The sequence below is a fragment of the Coccomyxa subellipsoidea genome, assembly GCF_000258705.1.
Source record: "Coccomyxa subellipsoidea C-169, whole genome shotgun sequence".
NCBI lineage: Eukaryota > Viridiplantae > Chlorophyta > Trebouxiophyceae > Coccomyxaceae > Coccomyxa > Coccomyxa subellipsoidea.
This window is the reverse complement of record NW_005178020.1, coordinates 286,179-305,638: the sequence shown is the minus strand read 5'-3', so window position 1 is coordinate 305,638 and position 19,460 is coordinate 286,179. Positions and strand designations below refer to the sequence as shown.

At 52.0% G+C, this 19,460-nt stretch overlaps 5 protein-coding genes across 5 annotated transcripts; 1 reads left to right on the top strand and 4 right to left on the bottom strand.

Moving 5' to 3' along the window:
* Window positions 1-19: 19 nt before the first annotated feature.
* Window positions 20-2,923, top strand: COCSUDRAFT_38587 (Clavaminate synthase-like protein; the record flags this gene model as incomplete). Its single annotated transcript, XM_005642973.1, has 7 exons — window positions 20-181; window positions 539-768; window positions 1,089-1,204; window positions 1,503-1,633; window positions 1,899-2,066; window positions 2,655-2,803; window positions 2,881-2,923. The coding sequence occupies 7 exons, from the start codon at window positions 20-22 to the stop codon at window positions 2,921-2,923; spliced, it is 999 nt and encodes a 332-aa protein (XP_005643030.1).
* Window positions 2,924-4,567: 1,644 nt separating this feature from the next.
* On the bottom strand, window positions 4,568-8,714 carry COCSUDRAFT_60150 (DHS-like NAD/FAD-binding domain-containing protein; the record flags this gene model as incomplete). The annotated part of the gene is made up of 7 exons (XM_005642972.1): window positions 4,568-5,406; window positions 5,868-5,958; window positions 6,497-6,636; window positions 7,165-7,341; window positions 7,655-7,829; window positions 8,133-8,254; window positions 8,645-8,714. The coding sequence occupies 7 exons, from the start codon at window positions 8,712-8,714 to the stop codon at window positions 4,568-4,570; spliced, it is 1,614 nt and encodes a 537-aa protein (XP_005643029.1).
* Window positions 8,715-9,900: 1,186 nt separating this feature from the next.
* Window positions 9,901-13,596, bottom strand: COCSUDRAFT_60149 (hypothetical protein; the record flags this gene model as incomplete). The annotated part of the gene is made up of 9 exons (XM_005642971.1): window positions 9,901-10,519; window positions 10,736-10,913; window positions 11,022-11,082; window positions 11,292-11,451; window positions 11,963-12,150; window positions 12,421-12,578; window positions 12,756-12,861; window positions 13,226-13,372; window positions 13,573-13,596. 9 exons carry the CDS (start codon window positions 13,594-13,596, stop codon window positions 9,901-9,903), a joined length of 1,641 nt encoding a protein of 546 aa, XP_005643028.1.
* Window positions 13,597-14,687: 1,091 nt separating this feature from the next.
* COCSUDRAFT_38586 (hypothetical protein) lies at window positions 14,688-15,840 on the bottom strand (the record flags this gene model as incomplete). Its single annotated transcript, XM_005642970.1, has 6 exons — window positions 14,688-14,765; window positions 15,023-15,088; window positions 15,252-15,344; window positions 15,429-15,491; window positions 15,578-15,664; window positions 15,748-15,840. The coding sequence occupies 6 exons, from the start codon at window positions 15,838-15,840 to the stop codon at window positions 14,688-14,690; spliced, it is 480 nt and encodes a 159-aa protein (XP_005643027.1).
* A 302-nt stretch (window positions 15,841-16,142) lies between these two features.
* COCSUDRAFT_60148 (hypothetical protein) lies at window positions 16,143-18,585 on the bottom strand (the record flags this gene model as incomplete). Its single annotated transcript, XM_005642969.1, has 6 exons — window positions 16,143-16,349; window positions 16,707-16,983; window positions 17,339-17,488; window positions 17,840-18,017; window positions 18,319-18,430; window positions 18,547-18,585. The coding sequence occupies 6 exons, from the start codon at window positions 18,583-18,585 to the stop codon at window positions 16,143-16,145; spliced, it is 963 nt and encodes a 320-aa protein (XP_005643026.1).
* Window positions 18,586-19,460: the final 875 nt, after the last annotated feature.

The window sequence follows — 19,460 nt, the reverse complement described above, 5'->3', positions numbered from 1 at the left end:
TGCCTGAAGTACGCAAGCAATGGTTTGCCTCTCACAGGAGCTGAGTGTAGAGGAGTTTGTGGAGCGGTTTGAGCGCCCGCGCCTGCCCGTAGTCATCACCGGGCTGTGCGACAGGTGGCGAGCAGCCAAGGACTGGAATGAGGACACCCTGCTGCAGCGATACGGGGACCACAAGTTCAAGGTAGCTCGAACTCTGGCTCTGCTCATGGCCATGCATGCGAGAGAAGCAGTCTCCAAACAATATGCAGTCAGTGGCATTCTTATTTGAAGGCTAAGGCAAATGCTACTCATTGCAAATGCAAGACGCATATCTCAGCTGCAAATAACGAGGCTGGCTTCTAACCTGGTCAACTAGGTAGCTCAGGAGGATGGTAGTAGCCAGTCAGGTTCTTTTTGCTGCAGACCGCACCTGGGTTGTGGATTCTTGAGATTTGGCATCGGGACAACTCGTGTCTATTGCCTCTTGAACCAGACTTACTTCAGAACATAACCTCCAGTTTTCCGAGAATGCGTCCGCTTATATGGCATGCATCTGCAGGTGGGCAGCGATGACGACGGCTACGCTGTGCGAATGAAGCTGAAGCATTACTTATCCTATGTGCACGACCGCGAGCATGCGCCGGCCGATGACTCGCCGCTCTACATTTTTGACGGCACGTTCGCCGACCGCCGGGGAAGCCGGGGGCTGCGGCGCGAGTACGAGGTCCCCCACTACTTCCAGGAGGACCTCATGCGCCTTGCGGGGGACAAGCGGCGGCCACCCTACAGGTGACTCACCGTTTTAATTAGTACTGTCCATTTGGCGGCCTGTTGATGTATGATTGGTCTTGGATTCCATGGTCATGTCCTACTCCCTAAGAGAACTCATTACTTGGAGAGCCAGTGCTGATAGGAGCAGAAGCTTACTTCAGTGCCCATTTTGAGCGAGCGTACAGTGGTACTGAGAAAGTATCTGTGCAAAGTTTGGGTAAAATATAGGTGTGCATGTTGGTGATTGTCAAAGGGGAATCAAAGAGGAAAGTGTGAAGTGCTAGATTGGGTGGGTAAGGCTTGATCTAGTGCGTGAGCTGGGTTGTTCGCTGTGGCAGGTGGCTGGTGATGGGCCCTGGGCGCAGCGGCTCTGGGCTGCACATCGACCCGCTGGCGACCTCGGCCTGGAACGCCCTCGTGCAGGGGCACAAGCGCTGGGCGCTGTTCCCTCCAGGTGCACCACACGCGCCGCCTCAAAAGTTTCTCTTTCTTTGATTTTTGTGACTTCCATGTTGCGCTTCTTCTGGCAGCTCCCAGCAGAGCCCGCTTCTAAGGTTCCACGGGTCGTCTACTGGCTCCCAAGTGCTGTCCATTCTGAACAGTGGCAGCCTCAACTTTACGCCATCCCAGCTGACACACCGCACGACTAGAAAAGCTTATCAGTGCATCTGCCGGCTGATCAGGGCTGTCACTTCTCGACATTGGCAGCTCAGCTCTGATTGACGGCTGGCGGCATGTGCGCGCATGTGCAGGCACTCCGCGGCACGTGGTGCTACCGAGGGAGAAGGGGCTGGAGCGGGAGGCTGTCAGCTGGTTCACTGTCATGTACCCGCGCACTCAGGCGCCCGACTGGCCCACTGCGCGGCCCATCAACATCATCCAGGTTTGCTCAGGGACTTCTTTCGTAGTACAAATCTTCAATTGGCTGATGTATGTGGGATGTTTATCATTTGTGGCCACACCACCACATCATTGTGACCTTCACATCACTTTTTGAAAGTGTGTTTATCATGCCACACCTACTTGGCAAGTCTTGCGCTGCTTGAAAGTCGCCCCGCGGCAGACATGACTCTGTGGTACAGTCACATTCTCTGGGGAGCTCTTACGATGACATCACGTTCGGTCGCTGACATGCATGCACGGTGCAGGGGCCCGGGGAGACGGTGTATGTGCCAGGCGGCTGGTGGCACACGGTGCTCAACCTGGACCTGACCATCGCCGTGACGCACAACTACTGCAGTAGCGCAACCTTCCCCGCCATCTGGGCGCACACTCGCCGCGGCCGCCCCAAGATGAGCGCGTGCTGGCTCGCCCAGGTTTGGCCGCTGAGTATCACCCGAAATTCATGTCAATCTTCAAGTCGCGAATGCGCGTACTGAAATATGCATGCATTTGTGTAATCAAATCCCCCACCACAGTTGCATGCACTCACTTTTCAGGCAAAGTCAGCATGCTTGTGTCTGCTCTGTCTGGCGTTCTCAGCTTCGCACCTTGGGCGCCATTTCCCCGGATACTGCCTCTATCTGCTGTCCCTACATTGTGCCTCGTCTTCAGAATTTGCCTGCTTTGGTCTCCACTGGTTCACCGCTGCTCCCTTCCAGAATCATTGATAGGTAGCATGGGCACTTGCCTTGCACGCTACAAAGGGCTGCTATGCCAGCTTGGCATCACAAAAGTTGGCCCCACTGTCCCTGCAAACAAAGCCTCTTAGGCACAGCATGCTGCAATCCATTCTAATCGCGTGGCCTGCCTGGTGCCAACATCTTTTAGGCGTCCTGGTCAATGAGTCGCTTGGCGTCCCATCTGCAGGGTCATTAATCGAACCGAAAATTTCTGTCATACATTGTACAAGGTCTTTTTGAACTTTGACCCATATATTAAACGGGATTGCCTGGCGCGTGCAGATCCGCAAGGAGCGCCCCGACCTGGCGGTGATAGCGGATGAGTTGGCGCAGAGGGGCGAGGACGAGGACGGCACCAGCTCATCTTCCAGCAGTTCCTCATCTTCGTCATCTTCCTCCAGCAGCAGTGAGAGCAGCTCCTCGCGCTCAGGGTGAGCGATCAGTGGTCCTGCATATTCTCAGCTCCAGCTCCTGGGCTAAGTGCTGCAGCTGGTGTTGCAGTGATCAGGCCAGTGGATAGATGCCACAGTGACAGAGCGCAGATTGTGTAGTGATATGGGATGGCTCCCGCAGCCCATGCCAAACAAGGGCTTGTCCATTCAGGATCTGTGCGTGAAAAAAATGCCCGTGCATAATTCGAGATCTTGCAGCAGCAGGAAAGGAAAGTCGCATTCGTAAATTTCTTTTTATCTGATGACAGGGGCGGGACATCAGCTGACGAGGATGGCGAAGTCAACCAGCCGCCTCGCAAGCAGTGGAAGCCGAGTCTGTCCTACGGCGCCCCCTCCGGCATGCATTCAAGTTTGAATCCACAGGAGGGAACCGCTTCCAGACAGGACGCGTCAAAACAGTTTCCCGACCCCCCAAGGAACCTAAATTTGGGGGGCGGTCAGCTGATGGAGGGAACGCTGAACAGACAGGGAGGTGGAAGCTCAGAGGCGGGACCATACAGCAGCAGCTTCCTGGCAGCTGCGCATGAAGCCGGGCTGATTGGCGGCCGCGGCAGCGCCAGTGCTGCAGGGCTGCAGACTAGAGGGGGTGAGGACAATTCCAGAGAGGGTGAAGTCTTGGTGGAGCCACAAGTTGTGGAGCCTTGTGCGCCCAGGACGAATGTAGCCGCCCCATTAGCGACATGACTACTGCACCCCTGTTAATCAGCATGCAGGTTGAGGTCATTAGTTGAAGAGTTCGTATGTTGAAGAGAGAAATGTACAACATGAAGGCATAGCGAGCGCCAGAGAAGGAGAAAATGCCCCGTGGGGCTTTGCTCTTGAAATTTGCCACCGCCTCTTGAGACTTTTCCTGTGAGTTTAGTGTTCAATTAAGCGTGAGGCTGCATTGCAGTGCAAAATGGGGGCATCAAAGGACAGAAACATGTCCAGGCCCAGAAGATTTTGCAAAGGTATAACTCTTGCGATGACAATCACTTGAAGAGCCTCATGTCGCGGCTTGAGTGTCTCCACTGTGAGTCACCAGCCAGCAGTGCTCCTCACCGGATAGCACTTTCCATCTCTGATGAACAAAGAAAGCTGACTTCTGAGGTGCTCTGTCACACCGTATGTTACATCAGAATACACCACCGCCAATGACAAGAATATGCATGGCAACAGCTAGCTCCAACCTCCTGTTGGAAGTCGATAAGCACCAACAGCCGCAATAAAATTGATCTAGAAACAGCAGAATCTTGGTTGAAGATACCTGAGATTGGCAATTGGTGTTGCTTCCACCTCACGCTAGGTTGTGGTTGAAATATAAACATTCAAAACAAAACTCTCACAGGAAGATTTTTAATGGTGGTAGCAAGTTTCAAGCACACGCCACGGCGGAACCAATATGGCAAAAGTGACTCTAGAGATCTGGCAAAGAGCTCTCTCTGCTAGCTGCCGGTGACACTGCAAATGAATACGCACGCATCCGTGAAGATTCCAGCACACAGCACAACTTCCCAGTATGTGACTTCACGGATTTGATACCGTACCTTCACCGCTGAAAGCATTGGACAATACTACTATAAAGCACATCCTACAGCATCCAGACCTCATCCTACCGCCAAATCAGAGATTTGAAGGCATTCCCTTCTGTTAAGACACACAGTATGACACTCCCAGTAATTCAATTTGTCGGCAGAAAAACCCAGGCATACAGAGTTTGGATTGATGCTGCTGCAATCATGGTTCCAGGCTTGCAAAGCTGGCTCAGCTCGCAGGCAAGGGCCCTGCAGGTGCCAGCCGGTGTGGGTCCAACTTAGCCGCAGTCCCTATGCCATCTATGAGCGCGCTGCACCCGCCCCCCAGTCGCACACCTCTGCCATTCACAGCATCCTGCTCCTTGCAGAGTCCGCCAAACCCTGCAGCAGCTTCCTCGCGCACGGAAGCTGCAGCCGCTGAGTCAGCGCACGCAGGGGCTGCCGGCGCTCTGGCGAGCGGCGGCCGAGGAAGATTCTCCGGAACGTTCTGTGTCGCCTCGTCGTCTGCTTCTGTGCAGCTTCCATTTCCCGTGCGCGCCCCGGCCCGCTCTGCAGCCCGACGTGCCGAGGCAAAAAATCCGGGACGGGCATGTATGAAGTCATGCATGGCATAGGGAGGCTCGGACCTGGCCCTCTTTGACTCCATGCCTTGGCCGAGGGCCTCAACCTCTGCTGCTTCTGACGCCAGCTGTTGCTCGTGGTCCTGCTGTGACACAGATGGCCGCGCTGGGAACCTCACTTCTGGAAACGGCTCCCTTTGCTGCCCTGACGGCTGCGCGCCGTTTGCCGGCCGGCTGCCGGTTGCGGTCTGTGGTGGTTGTGCGGGGAGCAAAGCAGGGAGGCTGTCAGGGCTGCTCTTATATTGTACTGCAGTATCTGCGGCACAGTCAGCTTGCTGCGCAGGGGACTCCTTTGGAGACAGGGACGGGGACGCGCAGGGCTCAGGGGGCGGCGGGAGGGTTTCCAGCAGCGGCTGCCGCGCAGCTGCCGGCGTCTGCGCCAGGCGGGCGGCCAGCTTCGGCAGAGCTTCATCGCTGGACGCCAGCACCTCGATCACCTGCAGATCGTCTGCGCAGAAGAAAATATAAAAAGAAAGTGAGATTGAGAAAATCTTCCAGGTGTAGAAGCAAACTACACGCGTCCACTAAGGTCTCGACCAGCAAGGCAAAAGCTGCAAGTACGGCAGTCCCTGTCACAAGCAAGGTGGAGGATGCATGTCCATGCAAATAGCAACCATTGGCAAATGCCAAGCAACTCTTGCAAGGATGCATAAAGACCTGGAGGGGCTGCAACGTCTTCAAACCATGCTGGTGCAGATCATCAAAATGATGGTGATGAGACTGGCACTTCATGATCCAGAAACTTTACAAGAGTAGCAGCAAAAATGTGAAAAATTTCACGCTGCTGCCCCTGTAGAGAGTATGGATCAAAATGTGACGGTCCCTGGCACCATCTCCTTAAATCTCGCCATTACAAGCAGAAAAACGACAACAGATGACCCCATGATCTATCCGTTGTGGGAGCCTCACCTGTGTTGGAGAGGGCGGAGAGCAGGTTCCAGAGGCAGTCCTCGCTCAGATTGACCACCACCTGCTTGCATTCCTGCAGCCGCCCAGCATCCTGCACCAGCCCAGCGCAATGCTCAAGAGGCCAAATGCATAAATTATCGTCCCAAGCTGCCAGTCTTTCGATGTAGAACCAATATCACAGGGGGGCTTTTCCTCATGCTGATGCTGGCGCCCAGCACATGATACATATCGCAGTGCCCCATATTTGCCGTTTTTTAATGTACAGCACTTCTTTTTGCCCCCATCTGCCTCAACGCACCCCCTACTCGACAAAACGGAGGCTGAATTGTGCTGGGGCACCGATGTCTTACTGCAGTATCCTGACCTCATGGGTCACCTGAACCTCAAATGCAGGCACAAATATGGAAAGCAGGGATGCAAAGGCAGGCGTGGCATGGCCTGCTTCACTGGACCCAAAGTTTCCAGCTTGGCCTGCTACGCATGAAGGCAGCGCTGCAAAGACAGGCCCGGCTCGGGCATAGGGTCAGTGCAAGCATGCATTCTCCACAGCGCAGGAAATGCATGCGGTACATGTTAAGAAGACTAAGCACAGAGTGTCAGTGAGAGTAGACATGGTAGTGCGTGTGCACCTGCAGGCAGTGGCGGACTCGGCGGAAGTAGGCGGTAGAGGCGGACTGCTGGAAGGAGATGCCGACCCAAAGGATCATGTCAACCGCCGCCACGTCATCCTCCAGCACATCAAACACATCCTCCGGAGTGATCACGGCCGCTGCAGCCGCCAAACAAACACAACTCAGTGGCATGGCAGGGCAGGCAGGCATCATGTAGGAACACAAGGAAGGTTAAGAACCAATCTGCAGTGCTGCTTCGGTCCCTGAAGTGAAGCACTTCCTCTGGCGTTGTCATGTTCGCTACAGCCGCCAGCATGGAAAAAAGAATCAGGGCAAGACACTATGTCTGTGAGTTTGGACCGTTTTTTAGGCATTGAGATCAACCAAACAAGGCCATCCGGGCAAGACAAAGAGATCCTGCAAAGCTGCATGTTTGCGGCAGCAAATTAGGGCATGTTGTACTTGGTGGGACATGGCATGCGTAAGGCTAGCATGTGTGCCGTACATGAGTGGTTGCATGAAGAGTCTCAAGATTGGTTTAGGTAATCTTGAGCGGAAGTAGTGACAAAAAAACCTCTTCAAGCCATTCTGGACGCTACAAGCCATGACCACAATCGCCATGGCGACCATGTTTCAATGCAAAGTCAACCATAGACTCATATTATCCATTCAGGGCTGCGGCTGACCTTCGCCGTCATCGTAGAGCATGACTCGGCAGCGCAGGTCGGCGTCGCCGCATTGGCCGCAGCGCAGCGCGCGTTTCGCGCGTATCGTGCGCACGTGCTGGGGCGTCACCTCCGACACTGCGCCGCACTCCGGGCACACCAGCTCGTGGATGTTGCCGTGCATCTCCAGCGTTTGCCCTGTCACATGCATGCAAGGCTCATTCATTGTTTGGCTATGTTGATTCTGCTGGCTGATTAGGCTCGGTATCCTACAATTGCAGTGCACGCCATGCCTTATGTGATGCATGCATTTACTTTCTAGAAGAGGCTGCTTCTGTTGGCAAAATGTACGCTACTTTACTACAAGGGAGATGCTCCAACAATCAGCTATGAAAGCCATTTTGGGTCCATTTGGGAATTGATTGTTCGACATGCCACCCAGATGCAGTCCATCCAGCACTCGCAGCAGTGAAAGAAAAACGACAGTAGCTGGCAAGGGGCAAACGCTCACCTGAGGGGTTGGTGTCGGGATGCCAGGTGGTCAGCCCCACGCTCTCTGCAAGGCCATCGATGTTCATTGTGTAGTGCCGCTGCATCTTTCCCATCGCTGCTATGGCCGCCAGCGCGCGGTGCCCCGCAGACGGCTTCGCTCGCTTCGCCTCTGCGTAGATGTCTGCATAGAACGCCTGCAACAGATATTCAAAATAAATCTGGGTCAATACCAGCATTTTGACAGATGCAGCGGGGAGGTACAATAATGGATGCGCCTTTCATGATGCATGAGGTGTCAAGCTTCCAAGAGATCTCATTTCTCTGGCGTTGTGCATTGCATTCCTCTGGGCCCTTAGGCCTCAGATGGTCTTAAATCGGGGCAATGACGTGCACAGCAGGGATCCTTGAAGAAAATCTAGCTACATCAATCCGGAAGCAATCCCTCCGCTAGGATTACAACTGGGCGCTGGTCATCTGGAGAAAGGAAGTAAGCGCACCATGGCTTCAAGGCGCTGCTTCTCAAAGAAGGAGTATGTGAACAGCTTCTTGCCGTCCGTCACCCCAAACCGCTTCTGTGCCCGCTCATACAGTCCGCCCTTTGTGCTGAACGTGGACATGCCTGGAGACAGCACAAGCAAGGTGAGCTTTGGTGGAGACGCAAGCGGAAAGGGAGCAACATGCCTGATGTTACTTCTTAAAGAACATATACAGGTTGTCCCAGGTGTTTGAATGGGCGGACTGCCAGTTGCTCTGACGCTTCTGTGAGCAACTTCTGTTGCAGCTCTGGGACTCAAGGCTGACCCTTCTCGCCCAGACAGGTAGATGCTAGCTGTGGATGACTTAGGAGATTCGTGACGAGCTAAGGGGTACCAAATATTCTTTGACAGAGGTTGCAATAAATCGAGATGTTCAGGGAGCGGACATGTAGCAGAGAAGTTTATACCAGGGTAGGTCACCAGAACAGCATTCAGACAGCGGTGAAGCAGCTGTCATCCATCAGAAACAATACCTGACGTGGCAGAGAGTCCACTGCCTGTGAAGATGAGCAGGCTGGAAGCGGATGCAGCGGCATCCAGCATTCTTTGCAGGCCATCCACTTCAGCACCACTGCGCAGATGTTCCAAGCAGACGTCAACATGGCTGCAGAACCAGGAGACGCGGTCGTGCAATATAGCAACGCATGAGGAAATGCAGCGACAAGGGGCAGCCAGCACGGCCAAGGAGGTGTCTCTGAAGCACGGTGATCAATGCACATAGTGCAAGAGAACAGAAGGAGTGTCAACAAGCCCATGGACGTCTGGCCACGCGATGGTCTCAAAATAATGAAGAAGAAGAATTACAATTTTCTACAAATGCAGATATACAACATTGCGCAGTATCCAGGGACCTTGGTTATGGGGTTCCTGAGACAAACCTTGGTTCAGGCTGCTTTCTTTTACGCAGAACGACCATCGCGCGCCCTTAGGTAGGCGTATCACGACGACATGAAAAATGAGAGTCGCCGCAAAACTTCCTCAGAACTGCGCCATATTGCTTCTAAGCCAAAGCTCCACCTTCAGATGAGGTTTGTGGACTCACAAGTGCTCGACAGACGACACACAACTCGTTGAGGTACAGAAGACCTTCACATGTTTCCAGAGAAAGAATCATTGCCTGTCGATCGCAGCCACTGGCCTTTGGATGCGTCATGGAGGTTGAGGCTGTTCCTTGAGAGCCAGATTAGGACAACATACTTAAATTTGACAGGTGTCTCTGCCAATGAGAAGAAGTCCAATTTTTATGAGGCATCCAACGAAAGTCTTCTGTTTCTTCATTATTGCAATGTTGTGTGCATTACTTCTTGTGTCCAGCAGTGGGCTGCTCCCTTTGCACCGCGGTACCAAGAAAACCACGCTTGCTGCAGAAACTTTTGTTAATACAGGAAAATCTACATGCCCGATAGATCTCCTTAGCAGACAAGTACATCCCAACCCAGGACAACACACACCCCATCATGCACAACAGGCCGGCCATCACAAAAATTCACAGATAGGGCGCCATCAAGAGCTGTCAAGTGTATGGTCAGCAGGCGGGTTTTATCATGATTACTTCTACTGTAGCGCTACATATCATTTCTACCAAGAGGGTGCATCTGCAGACACGCTGCAATCTAATGCTGCCTACTCCTTGCTGGACTTGCCGGATCCAAGCAAGAGGAACCCAATTATGGGCGCTCACACACTAGTAGTGATGATGCCACCTACCAGCTGGGTTCACTGTGTTCCATTATGTCCCAGTGTTCTGCAGCACAAGCCTGGCCTGTTTCTGCAGCTGCTCATCTGCTCGCATGCTCATCCTCAGCAGAGCAGTCGCCAGCTGATCACTCTTTTCCTGCCTCCCCAGTGCCCTCTCAAGATTGCCCGACCTGCTGAATGCGCTGTTCCTACTCTCTGCATTGCCTGAAACCCCAACAGATGCTCCCGGTCCCTCTGAATTTCCCCCTGCTTGCCGGTCCTTCTCTTTTTGCGCACTGGAATGGAAGATGGGATCTGTGTATAGAGCTGCATCCCTGAATGGGCTCGGCATGGGCTGCATGCTAGCACTCCTCCTCCCTCCACTGCATATGCTGCTGCTCTCCTGAGCGATACCATTGACCTGGGAAATTGCTGCAATTCCTAATGTCTCGTTGGCAGCTGAGGGAAGAGCCCTGCTGCCAGAGGTGTGGCCAATGTGGCTGCCCGGCCCGGGCAGTTTGGGCGGCACTGCAGCTGGCAGCGATGCGCAGCTGCTGCTGCGGCTATGCAGGGAAGCTACACGCTGCAGGGAAGCTGCCCGGTGCAGGGAAGCCGCGCGATGAGTCAGCTCCTTACTCAGCATTGATCGCAGGGCCGGGGTGTTGCCATACCTACAGCATCAAGCTTATCTTTTGAGCACATTGCATCAGACAAGTTTTGACAACCTGCACGTGCACATGGGTGTCCTCATGTTATCTATTTCAGCATTGGACTCTTCACATCATTGCATTGAACGTCTTATGATGTCCTGCGTGCACATGCAATATGCCAGGGGGCAGACAAGAGCAACCAGGCATAGTGATAGGGTAGCGGGTAAATATGCTCACCTGAAGCTGCTGCGAGAGAGCATGCGTTTCAGCTGCAGCTCCGACTGGGCTTCGGCGTCAGTCTGTGCAGCTCTGCGCAAGGCTGTCTGCAGGGGTGCAGCGTTCTGGACGAAGGTGAGTGGCTCATCCGAGTCTAGCAGCGCCCACACCAAGCTCATGCTGTTCTTGCGAGGCATCCCTGCAACACATATATTCCTTAGTAAGCCTTGTCTGTGCGTGGCAGGAGCTGCATGTCTGGCAGAAATGGAAATGAGGCAACAGTGCAGATCTCGGAAGAAATTGTCACCTGCTTCATGGGCAGGCGCTTGCTGCAAAAGAAAGGCAGTTGCAGCCTCCAATGTTGCGACCTGCACAACAGAATGCATTTGCACAACAAATAGCACGGTGCAAATGCAAGGAAAAGTCATCCAGACACCCGTAGCATGCGTATCATACTATAATGGTACAGTGTAGACAAATACCACAATGCTGGAAGATATATCTTAAAAACACAAGTACACTGCTGCAAGGATCTTTGGTAAGTAAATATGAAGCCAGTCAAGAGTTTGGCGCTGACCTGGAAGCCAGTCTGGCCTGCCCAGTCACCACAGGTGTAGAAGGTCTTGACATGTTCCAGCATGGACGGCAGACGCCGCGGCTGTGCCATGATGACTGTGGCTATCATGAGCCCCAGCACATCGTCCGCTGTCATGTCACTGCCAGGGTCGCTATCTCCCCTGCAAAACGTTCCCACCCTTTAGGGTTCAGATTGCTGACTTCATGTATTGATATGTACATAATTCTGGGGACTGCCCACACAGATGACACTCACGCAATCCTGTCACAAATCAGGCAGCTGTAAGACATACAGCGAACAACACACACCACAGAGCAAAACACCGAGATGACAGATGAAAGGTCCTGCCTAGCTCGGTCTTCAGAGAAACACTCAGTGAGTCAGTGCAACGCTAATTGGTGCCATGGGTCCTTGCTCACCACCATAATGAGGAGCCACACAGAGCCATCATCCACAAAACTCCAAATTACTGCTGCACATACACTGAATAGGCTGCTCAATTTGAGGAGCCACCGTGGAGCTACCGTTCACATAACTCCGGACTTCTGCTGCTCATAGACTAATAAAGCTGATCACATAGTACTAAGGCAATGTAGACTTCCTCTGCTGATCTGTTCAATTGGGTTGTGTTGACAGAGAAGAATATGGGCGGCAAATGGGCGGTTGATCACCCGTCAGACATTGCAGCAGCTGCCTCCACTAGGAGGTGTACACACTCCTCGATGCCATCAGCCACCTCTAGAGGGCAGCAAGAGGCGCTCTCCGTGAGCTGCAGTGCATCAGCCGCCGGCGCCAAGTCCAATTCAAGAAAGTGCCCAGGAACGCTGCAGAACGCTGCCAGCTCCTTGCCTAGCTTTCCCTGCAGCAAGCCACAAAAATATAAACCACCTGAAGTGATTAGACAGACATGCATGCACCCAGAGTCATGCATTCCATACTTGACAAGGGAAACTGTTTGGAATGGATCAGACAGCATTTAAAGGACTGCAAAACCTTGCTTGTCAAATTAGAGTTCTAACTTGATTGACCGCCCCATCCTTTTGAAGTTGTGGCCGCACTCCGGGAGCTGCTCGGACGAAAAGTTTCCTAAATGCACCTATTGACGGAATGTGCATCAGAAATTAATCACCTGGTTTGCGCTCTGCGCCATTTTTGCCAAATTGAGGGTGAGCTGGTGTAGGGATGCATCCTCTGTGCTGCAGGTAATCTCTATTGACTTGAGGGCGCTGCCATGAATGCCTGCCACCAGGACCGTCTCCAACGCAATAGGTATGTTCTCGGAGTGCCCTGCGCAAAAGTAGTGCCCAAACTAAAATTTCTGAGCTATTCAAGGTTGCATGTGCCTGCAGCATCATATTGGGGCACACTGCAGCGAGTTTAGGAGTCAGGCAAGCCTCTTTTGGGGAAAATACTTGGGAAGACCTGCATGCACAGTGTTCTGGTAAGGGACGAGCAAGCATTCACCTTCCCAATCAGTGAGCACATATCCCTGGCAGCAGGATGCAATCAAAATTTCCTCCAGGTGACCCCGGGCCTCCACCATGCTGTTTGCAGCCCATTGATAGAAACCCTGCGGCCACCAAAGTGACATGTGACTGGGAGGACACACATATGTCTGGCGAGATCTGAAATATCATGGTAATGCAGGTATTGGTTGTGCCATTGTCTGCCTGGCCTCTTGTCTTGAATTGACTCCTGTGTGTTCCTCTGATGGACCGAGCCAGTTGTCACGTAGATTTTGTGTGAGTTTTGGTTTGGCAGTCCCTGTCTGATGTAATAGGGTTGCACCATCTTTCCCTCTAGGCCTTCCTCTACATATATATCATGGTAAGTTCTGCAGATGCCTTCCAAATAACATAATAAGCGCTCGAGGTAACTGTAATACAGCAGCAATCTGTAGGTTGACATTTGTTGAATTTGAGGAGTGAGCAAACCTGATCAACGGGATGGGAGGCCTCAATGCATCGAACGAGCTCGTTCGCTCTCTCTAGGCATTTCGCGCCGCCTGGCAGGGACTCAATGTAAGCCCTGCAGTCTGCAGCGCTCCTCAAGTGGGGCGCAGGCGGCAGTGCTGTCAGGTCCTGCAGCCACAAGGAGGCTCACTGCTAGATGCACCATGCACCTTCAGCTATAATCATGTCCTGCAAGCAGGCGGTAAGGATCCGAGCTCTGCTCTCCTCCCCAGAGCTCTGCTGATAGATGCCTTGACCGATGTACGAACTACCTGCACCTCTCCATCTCTGCCTAAAATGGGTAAGACCATGTAGAGCTTCAATCGCACCTCAGATCCTGTGGAGGAGGTCATCCGGACTCTCTTCAGCTCCAACACAGCGCTAGTATCTGTTGATTTGCTTTCAGAGATAGCCATTGGGGCATCCACTTCTTTCTGGGACGAAAGACATGAAGAATGAAAGCTTTCGGCGTGATTTTCGGTCAGTGACTAGGAATTGGTCCTGGCGAGATTCTTGTTGACGAACATTCTACATGAGACACCATTGTCAGTATACGTTGCTAGAAACTCAATCGCAAGTCTTCGATGCACTATCCTTCATTCAGCTGTGCGATGTGCTGTGTAATGTGACTAGTTAGGGGAATACCTGAAAGGAGAACTAATGCTTTTCAGCTTTGCAGCAAAAGATATTCAAAAATTTAAAGATATGATGTACTTTATCAGGAAACCTCACGCAGGTCAAGACCTCTACCTACAGCATCCTGCTCACCATGGTGAGAAAGTCGGGCCTAAATACGGCAAGATGAATATCTCCCTGACAACCTCGTTGTCTAATTGATGTAAGAGTTTCGGATTCTGATCGACTGTTCTAGTGCGAAGAGGCTTCCAAGATGCAAGCCATCAGCACGTGTTGTGCACATGCAGGGAAGCTGCAAGGAACCCGAGAGGTAGCATGCCACACTTGCTCCTTGGCCGGTTAGAATAGTTTTCGAGTGTTGCAACGGCTGAACACGTCTTATAATGATATCTCATGAGAATTTCTGGCGGCCATGATTCTCATACTCACTCTGTTTAGACTGTATACATGTATGTACTGCAGTACTGCCGGTTGGGTACCGCATAGATAGGCACTACAATAATTTTTTATTACACGCTTTTCCTGCCAAAAGGCAAGGTACGTCTTGCAGACAAGCTGCATTAAAGGCTACCACAATCCTACCCCTTGTTGGACTCGCCATATCCAAGCAAGACCCAATCAACCGTGGGCACGGTGCTCAGTATTTATACCGCCCCACGCCAGCCGGGGCCGTACAATGAGCTCCCTTAATCAATCATTCTGTCCCGAAATGTCCAATTTTTGTGCCCAAACTAGATGAAACAAATAACTTCAGGTCATTCTTGTGCTTGACGAATGGACTGTATACAGTGTCCCATGCACAACCATCTCAATTCCAGTAGGCAGAGTCAGCATCTGGATCTGCATTGAGCTTTGCAGTCTCCACGGCAATGCATACTTGGCATCCCTGCATGCACCATGAATTATATTAAGAATCCTGACAAGCTGCATTGAACTGTCAGACATAAATCAACCCTGGCATGTGAAACGACGTCCAGCGTTTTGTCAAAGACATCTAAAGTTCATGAAAATAGAAAGCTAAAAGCAGATCTTCATAATGAATAGCCATCAGCGAGCTCCTGCTGGCATGGCATGTAAGCAAAGGAAGGCGGTGCAAAGCAATGCTGCAAAGGTTCTACTGAGCTTGAATGGTTGTGTGCGCACCGGTGGCACGCTGTACTCTTTCAGCTGCCTCTCGTCCTCCATAATTTGGCCAGCATAAATCAGTGCCTGTGGAATGCATTCGAGGAGTCAATGTCCAGGCAGGCCAGGCATGACAGACAGAGACCTATGCAATGCATATGGTCTTTTGTGAACTCACTGTACAGTGCAAAGCAATCAACTGCCCACGACTTTGTTTGAGGTTCCAGACTGTAGAGCTGCACACACGCACCAGATCTTCCCATTTCTGAAGACCTGGCGTGCTGGACTTGTCCTTTGGCTTGTTGGATCTCTGTATGCCTCCTGCCCAGAGTGCTTGCTTTACCTGTGGTTCCAATTTCCAATTTAGTATTGTGGTTGGACAGGTTTATTTCACTCTTTCACAGCAGATTGAGTATAGAGACAACACCTTAGCAGCTGTCCAGTCAGGGTATGCTGTCACTCTGTATCTGCAGCCTCCACAAAAGAATGTCTGCAAGCAAGAGAGAATTTAGCAGCTGCTCCACTTCGCATAAAGCACACAAGTGACCGAAAAAATGAAAGAATTGAGATACTTGCCATGTGATCCATGTCCTTCCGAGGAGGAACAGTAGGGATGCCTTCGAAAGGGAAGTCCATAGTAGCAATCTCTTCAAATACTTCGGCCTAAGGGCATCAGAAAGACCCAAATAATTTACATAAAAGGTTTCAACAAATCTGGAAGCCACCAAAAAAAATGTCATTGATACCTCTTTTTCTGGGGGAATTGCCATCCTCGCATCGCAGTCCCAAGCACCCTTCCCGAGGGAAACGCCAGAACTTGCTTGCGATTGACTTTCCATTTTATACGAAATTATGTTTCACTGCTGTGGCGTCAATTATGACATTGCGGCTAAAAGCAATGGCCCGTAACGCAAGCGTAACGCCGAGGAGTTGTGGGCAACCTCGCTTTTATGCAAAGACAGGAAGCACAGCCAATCTCATCTGCTCGTGAACGATACAAGATGCTTGTCACTTCAACTACAATGTGGTGACACGGCAAATTCATCCCTGTTACAACAACTCAAAGGAGAGCACACAATTGGCATCGAGCTTGGCAAAATGTTAACATGCACTGCAGTCAGATTAAAGTAGTAACTGCTGTTCAGACACCCACAGACACCACAGCCGCCAGCTGCTTAGCAAGAGCAGGGTAAACGCCGCACTCATCCCCTCCCCGCACACCCCCATGCCCATCCAGAACATGCACGTTGCTCAGCTCGCCAGCAAACCAGGCACCCAACACATGCACAAACCTCACATCTCCCACATGCGACTTTGTGAACAGCGTGCAGTCGATCATCTCATGCAGCTGGCAAGCAGGCGCGAATATATTCGGCCACCTTTGAAGGGTATGCCCGCTGCATGTCATGCTAGCATTCGACAATAGGTCCGCATCTACTTGTTGACTCGCTGCAATCCCAGACGTTCTGTTATTGCCATTTGGCCTACTACCACTTGGCAAGGACAGCATATCAGCATTCTGTTTCATCTCCCTTCTGTCACCCACACTGAAGCTGCCGCCTCCTCCCTTGACCATCCCATCCCTTTCCTGTGTTCCACCACTCGACCCATGTGCATCCCCGTTATCCCCTAATGCTAATGCACCTGAGCCTCTCGCATCTCTGCTTCCTACCCTTCGCACCACATGCTTCCCGATTCGAGATACATTTTGAGTGTGTCTGCCATCTGGGCTAGCATCCTCCTCACTGCTGTCACCGGCGCAGCTGCCGGTCCCGCCGGCGGCAGCTGCCGCCTTGATGGAAGCTTCCAGGCGGCTGCGGAAGTCCTCGGCTTCCGCGGGGCTTCCCGCGCCGTCATACCCCAGATTCGCCGAGTCATAGAGGTACTCGTGGAACAGCGTGGGTGTCTCCAGGAATGCCTGGCAGTCTTGCGCGAAGAAGCAACGCCAGGAATCTTCGGCCCCAAAATGCTCCTCACAAGACCTGTGTGGGTGTGCATGCATGCCTGTTGTGTATAGCTGGGATCAATGGCGATTTTAAGAGATAGAATAAATTCGATTAAACTGGAACGGGCTCGGCCTCCATTGGACCATATCCTGAAGTCTTTGCTGCAGTCTGGATGCGCATGCCACCATGGTTGGGCCATCGAACTCAACAGACGTGTAGAGGCGACGGGTGCGAACTGGTCACATCGGCTAATATAGCACCTAATCTACTGAAGGTTGGTAGTGCTACTTTCACGGTGCTTCGCTTGTAGCTTCACAACAAGGCAATCATGTCTTTACGCAGCCCCTTTGGCCCATAGCTTTGCAAGGAAGGAGAGGGTGGGAGCCAGCACCTGTCAAAAACAGCTCGGTAGGAGGCTGGGAGCGCCTTTGCACACTTCTCAAATGTCATGCCGTCTGACCTGTTGGAATATGAAGGGATATCCAGGAACCAGCCCGCATCTACAAACAGCTTCACCGTCTCCAAAGCTGGTGCCTCAACCCTGCAATCATAAATCTCAAGCTGAAGATCTAAGGCAGATTTGAATCCCACCTCTGTGACGTGAGCAGTGATAAGATTTGGAAAAAAATGGCAATATGGTGCACCCCACTACCCACACAATCTCATCGCACGATAAGTCATGGCACAGCGTGCAGTCTGACTCTTTTGCATGCCCACACCTCCAAGCATGCGCCCAGGGCAACCACCTAGTGTCATTGGATGCTTGAGAGACGACAGAACTGTAAGGTCAGGGCCTGCAACTAGGCTCCTTAATTATGACCCATTGCAATGACCCAGTGGACGCTTGAGAGGTGAAGGTAGTGGAGGTACTAGCTGGGGGTATGATAATCACCTCAGGGTAGTGGCGATGTCATCAGCCAGGTTCATGACGCCGACGCCTCCGGCGCTGTCCCCGGTCAGCAGCACATGGGTGGCATTATTCAAGCCCCAGACCGTCAGTAGATCCGTGATCACTGCCGCTGCGATTCGTCTGCCCCGGAAGTGCCACCCGCCAAAATCGCTCTTGCTGCCTGCGCACAGAGGAGCATGCATACAAAGTTTAACAAGCAGCTTCCTGCTTTACATCCACTTCTCACAGACTACAACACTGTTGTTAGAGTTTTCGAAGAACCTGGGCACTTGGGGATCTGTCAGATCCTATTTCATAATCATGTCGGTAATTTCAAATGGAAAAAAATAGGCCACTGGGTTTCTGGGTGCATGTGGGCGTTGAAATGCAGATTTGAAGGGTGTGGCAAGCAGAGGACACCATACGATTTCTAGATTAGGTCTCTCCTGAGGCAGGGGGGTTGAGGGTTGATATTGGCGCACCAGGGGAAGCATCGCCCAGATGGGAGTCAGAGGAGCAGTACCAGACATGGACGTGGTTCCAAGAGCTGAAGTCTGGATTCTGCGCTGCGTCCGTAGAGGTGATGCCGTGCGACTGCAAGACACACAGCATTGCATGTCAACACTAGTAGGGCTCAAAAATTCTCCCCTTGATCTTTCATTCTTAATTCAATGCACCAGCACTTGACATACATGCAGGCATCTGGGGACCTGAGAGACTCGAGCCACCAGGAATGCAGAAAGGTGCATATCAGTCTCAAAATCCAGATTGTAAATCCTCTGCATTTTTCATGTCATGAGAATTAGGCCCTGTATCTTGGGCTGCATGCACACTGCATGCAAAGGGGCATCAAGTTGGAACAATTCATTGGAAAAGGTTGCCTTGGTATGAATTGATGGCACGAGCAGTGCATGAGATGGTACACAGAGCCACGATGCTTCGCAGTTGCACCAAGAAGCTTCATATGGAGAAGGTCAAACTGGTCCCTTAATTTTAATATCATAGTCATTATTATTGCACGCTCTTCCTGCCAGAGGCAATGTGCATGCGCAGACAGACTGCATGTAAAGGCTGCCAAAAATCCTTCCCGTGGTCCCTACAGGGTTACCATACATATAGCAGCGAGAGAGAACGCGCCTGCAGGATGACATCGGGCAGCCCACGGGCGGAGCTGCGGGCAGATGTGCGGGCAGGCAGCGCGGATGTAGACATGAGGTAGGGTGTGCTGGCATTGCGAGCTGCGCAGGAAGGGCCGTCCCAGCACCATGCGCCTCCCAGGAAGCGGACTACCCACCTGCAGACCTTTCAAGCTTTCACTTTTTCCCATTTTGTTCCATGCGTTTCCTGCCACAGGCAAAGTGCGCCTCCGGACATGCTGCAGGCAAGGACTGCCAAAAAAAATTCTACCCCTTGTTGCACTCGCCAGATTCAATCAACCGTGGGCACGGTGCTCAGTCTTTGTACCAAGTCCCGCAAGCCGCCATTGAAGTCTGGTAAAAAAAGGATATTCTCTTATGCACATGGAGTGTTTGCCGCATCCATTTGAAAGGATAAACTCTTCACTCGACCTCCATGATAGCAACAGATCGCCAACGCTCTTGCAAACGGGCTGCATTGTGTCAGA